The 12,310-nt window shown below is 33.0% G+C and overlaps 1 protein-coding gene across 1 annotated transcript; it reads left to right on the top strand.

Moving 5' to 3' along the window:
• The first annotated feature begins 4,700 nt into the window (after nucleotides 1-4,700).
• On the top strand, nucleotides 4,701-10,635 carry prdx4 (peroxiredoxin 4). Its single transcript, XM_067405866.1, has 7 exons — nucleotides 4,701-4,964; nucleotides 5,514-5,631; nucleotides 6,300-6,416; nucleotides 6,511-6,633; nucleotides 8,897-9,027; nucleotides 10,348-10,382; nucleotides 10,481-10,635. The coding sequence occupies exons 1-7, from the start codon at nucleotides 4,757-4,759 to the stop codon at nucleotides 10,529-10,531; spliced, it is 783 nt and encodes a 260-aa protein (XP_067261967.1). The 5' UTR covers nucleotides 4,701-4,756; the 3' UTR covers nucleotides 10,532-10,635.
• Nucleotides 10,636-12,310: the final 1,675 nt, after the last annotated feature.

The following is a 12,310-nucleotide window of genomic DNA, read 5'->3' as shown; positions in this document are numbered from 1 at the left end:
TTTTGATTGACAAAAATCATTATGTTCATTTTTTCTTTCTTACTTTATAAACAAACACAGTTTTTGTCTGTCTACATCAATTTTACACACATGGGTCAAAAATGATCCGTATTCATTTCCTATGTAATTTCAGTCATGACTGAGTGTTTCTTCGCTGAATCTTTGAAAGAAATTTATTTTATCATTTATTTATTTCAGGTATTACTTAAATATCTTGTTTTTGATTTTCTACAAATAATTATGTTTATTTTTTTTTCTTACTTTATAAACAAACACAGTTTCTACATCAATTTTACACACATGGGTCAAAAATGACCCGTATTCATGTAATTTCAGTCATGACTAAGTGTTTCTTCGCTGAATCTTTGAAAGAAATGTATTTTGCCATTTATTTATTCCAGGTATTCCTTAAATATCTTGTTTTTGATTTTAACAAATCATTGTGTTTATTTTTTCTTTCTTTTTTTCATAAACAAACACAGGTTTTGTATTTCTACATCAATTTTACACACATGGGTCAAAAATTACCCATATAGAAACCTTTGCAAATTTTCGCAAGAAGGAACATATTTACTGCAGACAACTGTTCATCCGCCACACATTTCATGTCTCAACATGGCTGCTTTTGAATATTTGATGGATGAAAGACATATTATATTTCATATAATAGGCTGTATATTATATTTCATAATTTGTATTTTTTGTCATAAACCAATGCTACTGGTCACCTTTTACATCTATCAGTGTTCCTGAAAGTAACAGTTTTGAACAAGGTTTCTGTCCAACAGGGAAAATATATAATGAGTGTATCGATCAACAGTGATTTTGAATTTCTTTATCTAGAGTGTTAATGGCTGGTCCTCAACAGAACTGAGGTGGATGATGACATCACTGTAAAAAAAGCTGAAAGTGTACTTTGTGAACAGTCAAACGCAATTTAAATGTGTATGTGCAGGGTTGCACATACACAGTTACAGAAATCCGATGGAAATTATAAAAAGTTACAAAAATCTGTATGCTGACCCTCACGTACACATAAAAAGTGAAGTATACGTTGGCCTTTAGAAAGGTAATGACACACACATTCAAAAAAATTCATTCAAAAAGAAAGGAAAAATGAAAATAAGGATTTGGTTATTGAGTAATAGATGGAATAATGAATGATAAAATTAATTTATTGTAATATATGCGATATAGAAAATAACTAATTCGGGTCACTTTTGACTCATGTTGTATTTGTCCAAAACTGTTACATTTCAGGAACGCTGACAGACATAAAGGATGACCAATTGCATTGATTTATGACAAAAAATTAAAAATTATGAAATATATAGCCTAATATATTAAATATAATAAGACTTACATCCATCAAATATACAAAAGTAGCCTTGTTAAGATGTAAAATGTGTGGCAGATGAACAGTTGTCTGCAGTAAATATGTTCCTACTTGCAAAAATTTGCAAATCTTAAAGATTTCTATATGGGTCATTTTTGACCCATGTGTGTAAAATTGATGTAGAAACTGTGTTTGTTTATAAAGTAAGAAAGAAAAATAAACATAATTATTTGTAGAAAATCAAAAACAAGATATTTAAGTAATACCTGAACTAAATAAATGATAAAATAAATTTCTTTCAAAGATTCAGCGAAGAAACACTCAGTCATGACCGAAATTACATAGGAAATGAATACGGGTCATTTTTGACCCATGTGTGTAAAATTGATGTAGACAGACAAAAACTGTGTTTGTTTATAAAGTAAGAAAGAAAAAATGAACATAATGATTTTTTTACAATCAAAAACAAGATATTTAAGGAATACCTGGAATAAATGAATGATAAAATACATTTCTTTTAAAGATTCAGCAAAGAAACACTCAACCATGATTGAAATTACATAGGAAATGAATACGGGTCATTTTTGACCCATGTTGCGCATTAGAAGGGTAGTGATACAAAAATGATTTTTATTAAAAAAGTAAGAAAGAAAAAATTAAAATGAGGATTTGTGATGATCAAAAACAAGTTAATTGAGGAATACCTGGAATACTGAATGGTTAAAATAATTTCTTGCAAAGATATAGAAAATAAAAACTCAGCCGGGTCATTTTTGACCCATGTTGTGCATCAAAGGGTTAAGAAAAACACAATTATATGGAGCCTCGCACATGACATGCAAGAAAAAAGTAAATAGTGTGCATTTTTTTGTAAATCGAGGGATCAAATAGTAAATAGTGCACACATTTTAGTAAACGAGGGAACAAAATAGTAAATAGTGTGCATGTTTTAGTAAACGAGGGAACGAAACAGTAAATAGCGCACACGTTTTAGTAAATCGAGGGAACAAATCAGTAAATAGTGTGCATGTTTTAGCCTACTATTTTTTTCCCTCGATTTACTAAAAAGTGCGCATCATTTACTATTTCATTCCCTTGTTTACTAAAACATGCGCACTATTTACTATAGTGCGAAACAGTAAATAGTGAATGAAATTGTAAATAGTGTGCATGTTTTCGAGGGAACGAAATAGTAAATTGTGCGCATGTTTTAGTAAATCGAGGGAACAAATCAGTAAATAGCGTGCACGTTTTAGTAAATCGAGGGAATAAATCAGTAAATAGTGCGCACGTTTTAGCCTACCATTTTTTTCCCCTCGATTTACTAAAATGTGCGCACCATTTACTATTTCATTCCCTCGTTTACTAAAACGTGCGCACTATTTATTATAGTGCGAAACAGTAAATAGTGAATGAAATTGTAAATAGTGTGCACGTTTTAGCCTACTATTTTTTTTCCTGCGTGTCATGTCTGGGGCTCCATACAATTAAACTAATCATTAACGTGAACATATTTTTAACTATTCTAAAATATTAACTATTAAAACTAGTAATTTTACAAGGATTTTCAAACAGATAATTTGTTTAGACTGATAAACTTGCCGATAAATTGTGACACTATTGTAAAATCAGGGGTCGAGACAAGATGGTGGCCAAGACAGACGTTGAAATGGTTTTTGCTTTGTCTGGCTATCACCAGACCAAGCTCAATTTAAAAGAGTGGGGGTTCAATCTTCAACTGGCTGGCGGCAGCAGCCACTGACAGGTCACATGACCTGGTGGCAGCTGCCAGTCTGATTCTGGCAGGTCACGTGACCTGCCAGTGGCGCAGGTGGCAGCTGCCAGTCTTGATTCTGGCAGGTCTGTCAGCGGTGGCTGGCAGAGTGTAACGCGTTCCTTATTTCTATCGTTGCATGGAAATACATAATTGTATTATTATTAATATAATCTTATGACTCTATTCTTTTGTATAATTCACGTTTTAGATGGGTTTATCTCAATTAAAGCAGTAAAATGACCGTGATCTCAACTGGTGGAAAATGACGCTCAGCCCAGCCAGCCACTGCTGAGACGCGAGTATAACGCGCTCTCTAATCACTTTCGCTGCATGAAAATACATAATTTTATTATTATTAATATCATATTATGACTATATTGTTTTGTATGATTGACGTTTTAGATGGGTTTATCTCAATTAAAGCAGTAAAATGACCGTGATCTCAACTGGTGGAAAATGACGCTCAGCCCAGCCAGCCACTGCTGAGACGCGAGTATAACGCGCTCTATAATCACTCTCGCTGCATGAAAATACATAATTTTATTATTATTAATATCATATTATGACTCTATTCTTTTGTATGGTGGACGTTTTAGATGGGTTTATCTCAATTAAAGCAGTAAAATGACCGTGATCTCAACTGGTGGAAAATGACGCATAGCCCAGCCAGCCACTGCTGAGACGCGAGTATAACGCGCTCTATAATCACTCTCGCTTCATGAAAATACATAATTTTATTATTATTAATATCATATTATGACTATATTGTTTTGTATGGTGGACTAGCATTATTCACATAACTGGATAGTCCTTCAACCAATCAGATCAACGATCCGGGTGACGTACTTTTGCAGAGCGTCAGCGATGCAAAAACTCCAGACAGGTTTAGTTTGTATTGGTTTGTAGCATTGATCAGCGGTTTGCAGAAGCAGCAATGGCATCGAGCGATTTTTGCAGGTTGTGCAAAAAAACATGAAGGTGAGTGAGATTTAGAAATATTTGCCATAGAAAGAGCTCTGTACCTGCCAATAGCGAGCAAGGTGGATAAGCCAGTCTGTGATTGGTTTCCGCAAAAGTGTAACAGATGCAGCAGAAATGAATGTACGGGTTTCCCAGTCTAGTTTTTGCTTCTATCTTCTTTGAAACGACTTGTCATGGTTTAAATCTTAAAAAAAAAAAAAAAAAATTTGACATTCTCAAATGTTCTGATCATTTTTTAGTTCGACATATATTATATATATATATATATATATATATATATATATATATATATATATATATATATATATATATATATATATATATATATATATATATATATATATATATATATATATATATATATATATATATATATATTATATATTATATATAAAGGATTTATTTATTTATTGATAAATTATAATAAATAAAATAATTCTTCAGTTGTGCATAATGGAAGAAAATAATTAATGGTCGGTAATGGCGCGCTGGAGCGGAAACTTCAGATCTCTATATCATACACATCGACGTGAGACCCGCTCAATCCAGTGCAGCTGTAGTCGATCCGTGTATCTTACAGATCGGTGACGTCTCCGTGCGCGGCGCCTGAAAGAGGAATAATAATCAACCGAAGAGAGACGTGCTTCCTGCAAGACTCAGCAATGGATGTCAGTCGCTGCATTAAAACGCCCAGAGAATGGCTCGGCGTGCTGTGCACGCTACTTTTATTCTCCGAATCGGTTGTGTGTGACACTGCAAACGGGAGGAAGGAGCAGGAGTGTTATAACTACGCCGGTGGACACGTTTATCCCGGAGAGGCTTTCCGCGCCCCCGTCACTGATCATTCCTTACACCTGAGCAAAGCCAAAAGTGTGTTAATCTCAATTATGCACATGAAAATCACATGCATGCCCAATGTATGCGTTTAAATTAAAAAAAAAAAATGGGCTTAAGTATTTTTTGCAAAGCAACGTTATTGTGCATTAATCTCTAACAGCTGTCAACATATTAGCCTGTTAGCATTTTATATTATTTGGAAAATACATGGAGTGATTTCAAATGAACGTCTGTTTAATTGTTATAAAACTTATTTTGAGAGAATGAGAGTTGCATAAATTGTTCCAGCAGGATATTTTGTCTGAATTTGATGCATTGTCAGTATAATTAATTCACATCCGCGTTTGAGTTATTAATATCTGCTATTTGTTTGTGCAAATCGAGTCTTTCTCACTCAGTTTGTGTTTTTCGGTCGCAGCTTTTAAGGACACGTCATGGTTTAAGACTTGGATCCAAGACAATTTTTTCCAGCTTGCATTAGGAAGGCTATTGAATCTCTTAAAGGGACAGTGCTTCACATACATGCTGATAGATCTGCATTAATAATGTGCTAAACATTTTGTGATTCTTTCTTTTTTTTAGTCTCAAAGCCAGCGCCACACTGGGAAGGAACAGCTGTGATCAATGGAGAGTTTAAGGAGCTGAAACTGTCAGATTACAAAGGAAAATACCTGGTTTTCTTCTTCTACCCTCTGGACTTGTGAGCATACTTTGACTACATAATGTACACTACCTGTCAAAAGCTGCAAAACATTAAGATTTTTTAATGCATTTACAATAAGTCTCTTCTGCTCACCGAGGCTCTAAAATACAGGAAAAATGTGAAATATTATTACAATGTTTTCTATGTGAATATATTGTAAAATGTAATTCCTGTGATCAAAGCTGAATTTTCAGCATCATTACTCCAGTCTTCAGTGTCACATGATCCTTCAGAAATCATTCTAATATGATGATTTGATGCTCAAGATTTGCTGCCTAATATTTTTTTGGAAACTGAGATACCTTTTTTTTATTCTTTAATGAATAGAAAGTTAAAAAGAACAATATTTAATATTTTTTTGCAACATTATAAATGCATACATGTTTGTCACTTTTGGTCAATTTAATGCATTCTTGGTGAATAAAAGTATTGATTTATTTTTTTGAATGGTATTGTATCACGGTTTTCACAAAACCGTTTTCCAGCTGTTTTCAACATTGATAATAATCAGAAATGTTTCTTGAGCATCAAATCATCATATTAGAATGATTTCTGAAGGATCATGTGACACTGAAGACTGGAGTAATGATGCTGAAAATTCAGCTTTGGTCACAAACGATTTCTCGTGAATCCGATTACACAGCCTCCTTTGTCTTGATCCACAGCACGTTTGTGTGTCCCACTGAGATCATCGCCTTCAGTGATCGCGTGCACGAGTTCCAGGACATCAACGCAGAGGTGGTTGCTTGCTCCGTGGACTCTCAGTTTACTCACCTGGCCTGGTTAGACCACACACACTCTCTGGAGTGTTTTTGTAGTGTATGATATGTTATATAAGTGAGGACTAGGAATTGACTCATTGCTTTTTTCTATCAGGATCAACACACCCAGGAGACAAGGAGGTCTCGGACCAATGAAAATCCCTCTCCTTTCTGACCTCACTCACCAGATATCCAAAGACTATGGTGTCTTTCTTGAGGATCAGGGACACACACTCAGGTACTGAAACCAGGCCTTGTATGATTATTTCAACTTGTTTTTATCAATTGATTATTTTTATGACTGGTCACTTATAAATGCCCTTTAGAACATCTAAAATTCAGACGTTTTTGTAACCAGATTTTTGAATATTTTCATTTTTGGGCCTCATTGACCATATTGGGCCTTATTATTGAAAATTGAGTTTTACTAAATGTTTTTTCATCATCTATTTATGAGGTGTAACACTCGTGTCATGTTTTGGTTTGATACATGATACTAATGTCATAATGCTTTAAACAATGCCAAAATATTTAGAATTAATAATAAAAAAATATATATTTTAAGATATGATAAACAGTTAACAAAAAGTACTGTTCATGAAAAGGCTAAAAGTGGTATTACATCAGGGCTGAACTTGATTAGTATTGATTATCTAGAAGACTTCAAGTGGTAACTTCCAGGCTCCACGGAAACACAAACACACCACGAATGGAATGATGGACTCAGATGGGTTTATTCCCCTTAAACAGAGTAGCGTGAGGCAATATTAGTATACACACACAATCAGGCCTACTCTCTCATTCCTGCTTCTCAGTCCGCATACACTTTGCGTCCGAGCATGAACGCTTAAACTATAAACTATATTTAACATGAGATTGAGTATATGTAGTACTCAATTATCTGACATAACATGACAACGTAAAAGTAAAAACGTATTAAACATTAAATACATAACATTTGCAAAAGTTAGCATCCAAATATGCTGTGGACTCATAGAAATGCATATGTAACATTTACTATAAACTCTGAATTGCATCAATTTGATTGTTAAATCATGTACAACAAAGTTCTCTTTTTGCACAAACACACTATCATAGCATGAAAATGCACCACGAGGCAGTTAGTATGGAAGGTCTAGTATACACTCAAGTATACATGCATTCTAAATCAACTCGCGAATAAATTCAAATTACAAAATAAACATTTAAATTAATCACAGATTGAAACAACGTACCTTAAACGGAGTAGCGTGAGGCAATATTAGTATATACACACAAACAGGCGTACTCTCTCATTCCTGCATGGAAAAATACACGTGCAAACTTTTAACACGGTTAAAAGTACTACTTTCAAAGAAAATACGCTAATCACTCGAATACAAGTTATGACAGAAACTCTTAACAGTGTTTTAACATAATAAATGTAGCGATCACACTATAAAGAGACAGTTAATGCAGGATTATGTGAGAGAGAAAACTACCTGCTTCTCAGTCCGCACCGCATACACTTTGCGTCTGAACACGAACACTTAAAGGAGAAGCTATGGCTGCGTCCGAAATCGCATACTTCCCTACTATATAGTATGCGAAAAACAGTATGCGAGGCGAGTAGTATGTCCGAATTCATAGTATTCGAAAAACTGTAGGTGAGAAGTACCCGGATGACCTACTACTTCCGCCCGAATTCTGTAGTAGGCATTCGATCTGTCTATGCATTCGATGGACGCTGCGCTATCCCGTGATGCCACAGGAGAGGTTGATTTTCAAAAATGGCGGATATATTTCCCTTCGGTGTCTCACTAATTAAGGCCCCACCTACAACAATTGATAGGAACTCCCAATCGAAACCATTGAATACAGAACTTAATGAAAATTAATTTGATACAAGTTTTGCTGAAGTTAACCAAATTTACAGAACATTTCTCTTTGGAAAGAAATATCAAATTAAATAGATGTCTCAGGTCAACTGGCTACAATTAGGACTTTTTTTTCTCCCATATGCACAGAAATATTCCCAATTCTGCTTTGCTAATAATGCTGAATTATGTTAGACACTTATGCTTGCACTCTGCCCCTGAATACATACATTTAAAATATTGTATTAAATGATGAATTTTATTTTACATTTTTTTATTAATTATTAGTTTATTATAAAATAATTATTAATAATTATAACATGAAAGATTAATGCAACCTTCTGGTTTTACGGTATTTGATGCGTCACAGTGCTATTACTATATTTAATGCTAAATTAAATCTGTCTGAATTTCCATTATTGTATACAATACATACAGTAGCGCTACCCATGATGCATATTGTTGCATTTTTGTATTGCCATATATTGTGACATACTATTTATTGTTATACCCCTAATCAAAAACAAATAGAAAATCATAGACTTTAATTGCAGAACCTTGATTTTAAAGCTTTTTAAAGATTTTAAATCCGTGTCATGCCTGTTGAGTTGCATGGAAATGTTTTTATTCTCTGTTTTCTTTCAGAGGTCTCTTCATCATTGATGATAAAGGTGTTCTCCGGCAGATCACCATGAATGACCTGCCAGTGGGTCGCTCTGTTGACGAGACCCTCCGACTGGTGCAGGCCTTCCAGTACACTGACAAACATGGAGAAGGTACGGCATTTATTCTTACATTGCCTTCTTTATAAATTCCTAGTTTTATCTGACATGCATTTTTTTTAGATTTATAATCTTAAAATGTTGTTTACTAGAGCTGCCAATGTTAATGCATTGATTTATGAGAATAATTGTTTAATCTATTTCAATCCTTAAAACATTTGAATGCAAACACATGTTTGGGATTAATTGTTTGAACTTGTTTGAAAAAAATCATGGTCCTTCAAAATGGTAGACAATGGGTTTTCCTATTGCTTTACATTCAGGACCAAGTTATTGTTAACTAAAACTATAAAAAAAAAAAAAATGGTTTTCGATAGTTGAAATACAGCTGAAATGTTATAAAATACAAATATTCAATGACAAAAATAATCTTAAAAATTTGCATTTAATTCGAAATGTTGCCTTGGCAACTAAATTAGTTTAAAAAGAGTGAAAACAAAAAATAAATTAAAGCTATATAATAATATATTTTTTTTAAAACTAATAAAAATTACTAAAACTAAAATTTAAAATCGAGACTGGCAATATACAAATAATAGCGAATTCAAAAAGTGTAATAAATACTATAACAATATATAAGTAATACTAAAATGACACTGGTTCATGAACGTGATCAGACAAAGTGAATTATTATTATTATTATTATTATTATTATAATATTATTAAATAACTATCCATACATTTATTTCTAGTGATTGTGCTATGAAAGGTAATGTCCAAAATGTGAAATTCAGCTAAGAAATGGTTGATTGATAGGTTTGATTTAGAATTAAAGTAAACTAACCAAAGAAGTATTTTTTTGTTATTAAAAAAAAATATTACATGATTAAATAAAGTGTTTAAATAAAGAAAAAATAATATTCTTTAAATCTGTGGCATATCAGTATTCTTGTCAGTAGATTTAAATTATTTTCTATAAAAATTTTATATAATGATATACATTATCAGCCTAAATGTTGAAATGAAAATCCACCGCTATGTTCCTCATGCCAGAGTCCAGTATCTCTTAATCATATTTTATTAAATTTATATGGTTTAAGTTCTCTACACAAATGATAATACTCTGCAAACACTTTTTTTAATAGTCAACCGTGAATCCATGTGAGTTTTTATCTAAAGCAAATTTTAAATTGCTCTCTTAAAGTTTTTTGAACTTGTTACTCGCCATGAAAATGGCATGGCGTTAAACACCAACCAACCAGAATGTTGTAATATAAATGGCTTATATCATACTTGAATAAGAAGTATATGAGCATGCGCTGACATAAATGTAAGTGTTTTGGTGTTACTGACTCTCTGTGTCTGCGATGTCAGTGTGTCCCGCTGGATGGAAGCCTGGCAGTGATACGGTAAGATTTGACCTCAGATTTCAGTGTGTTTGTGTGAGCTCATGTATGTGTTTCTTTGTAAATATATAAAGTATCTCTCCCCCTCTCTTTCCTCACAGATTATCCCAGACCCCGCAGGCAAACTGAAGTACTTTGATAAACTCAAATAATGCAACACTTGCAGTTTCACTAGAGGAGTTTGTTCTGGTTTCTGACCAATTACTGTTCCCAAAGCACAGAATAAAATGAGAGTTTTGATAAACATGTAGTCTGTTTTGTCTCTGTGATACGTGTCTGATTTGTTTGAAGGCCAGAACAGGTTTCCCATGAAATGAATGAAATCTTGGCAATAAACAATAGAAAATTCTATTGAGAGTTTTACTGCATTCAAATTTCAGACAGTTTTGGGTAGTACTTCACAATAAGGTCTCATTTGTTGACATTTGTTAATGGATTAACTAACATAAAACTTTGTTAATGTTAGTTAATGTTCATGTTTGTTCACAGTACATTAACTAATGTTAACAGATAAAGTTTGGATTAACATGAACTAAGATTAAAAAATGCTGTAGAAGTATTGTTAATGTTAACTAAATCTTATAGTAAAGTGTTACTGAGTTTTGTGAAATAAATAGAAATTATGCCATGCCATGGAAATTAATTTGTCAAAGGTGTGGGAACCCTGAAAGAAACAAGCATGTATGGATCAGGGGCCTGTTTCAATAAGGAGGTTCAACCAACTCGGAGTTAAAACTTGAACTCTGAGTTGACTTAACTCAAGAGTTTCCAATCTCAGAGTTTGTTTCAGAACAGCTGAATTGAGTTAGTTCAGTCGACTCTGAGTAGGTTGACTTGGAGTTAAGCGCGTGCACCACGACTATGAAAAGCCATCATCAATGGAGCTCCGATATTACGATTCACCATGGCAACAGCACATGACAAAAGGACGTCCGGATACTTCAATGCAAGTTTAATTCTTACCATTGTTATAATATGAAAGGTGAAAACTTGTAGAATGGTAAGTTATTGAACTAATATTCATTTTCATGGTATCCCACATGCAAAAAAAAGAAGAGGAAAAAAATAATGCTGGATGCTATAATAAGAGAGTAAATTATTTTATCATTATTAAACACTCGTTAAGCAATTTACTTCCACTTTTAGAAAATTTTCTTCATTTTTTATGGAAAATAAATGCCTTTCTGATGTGATATGTGATGGGAAAAGGAAAAATACAAGCTCGGCAAAAGGCAAATTCGAACCCAGTTAATCACATCACAAGTTAATTGTTCGCACCCAACACACCACTGCCTACACCACTGCAGCCACAAGTACGCCTGTCAATTTTAACCTGGTGTGACATTGGTGGGTGGAGCTTCTGTAAATTTGTGCTTAGTAATAACCAAGTGAAAAAAAAAAGTATACTTGAGTGCATTCAAAAATTCTTAAATACAAGCAAGTACATTTGTAGTACATTCTTATTTTGGTGCTAAATAAAAGTGTCAAAGTTATACACTATAAATACACTATTTTAAATTATATTTGTACTTCAGTAGTACTTCACTGCATTTGGAAAAGTATACTAAATACCACTACTACTTAAATTGATTTTTAGTGCAATGAAATAAAAATATACAGGTATTATTACATATTAGTGTATTTGTTAAAAGTGTGCTTTCAATGCTTTAAAATTAGTTAAATCTTAGTAGACTTTTATACAGTAATCCTAAGTTTAAATGACATTGATTTTCTTACAAATATATTACTAATGTGCTAGTTATAAGTACATTTTCCCCCCAGGTGAAAAAAAAAGTGCAGTAGAATACACTTTCTTTTAATACACTTAGTACACTTCCATAATGTACTTAAAGTGCTCTATTTTTGTGCACTTATTTTGTACTTAATATACGAAAAGCTGTATTTTAGTACTTCTTAAGATAATCTTAAGA

The sequence above is a fragment of the Chanodichthys erythropterus genome, chromosome 13 (genome assembly GCF_024489055.1).
Source record: "Chanodichthys erythropterus isolate Z2021 chromosome 13, ASM2448905v1, whole genome shotgun sequence".
Lineage (NCBI taxonomy): Eukaryota > Metazoa > Chordata > Actinopteri > Cypriniformes > Xenocyprididae > Chanodichthys > Chanodichthys erythropterus.
Note: the sequence above shows the minus strand (reverse complement) of the source record. Positions and strands in the feature narration are given on the sequence as shown.

Coding starts and splice junctions, on each gene's coding strand:
- prdx4 (XM_067405866.1), top strand. CDS start 4,757: ATGGATGTCAGTCGCTGCATTAAAACGCCCAGAGAATGGCTCGGCGTG. Junction 9,028..10,347: donor CACTGACAAACATGGAGAAG/GTACGGCATTTA, acceptor CTGCGATGTCAG/TGTGTCCCGCTGGATGGAAG. Junction 10,383..10,480: donor GGAAGCCTGGCAGTGATACG/GTAAGATTTGAC, acceptor CTTTCCTCACAG/ATTATCCCAGACCCCGCAGG.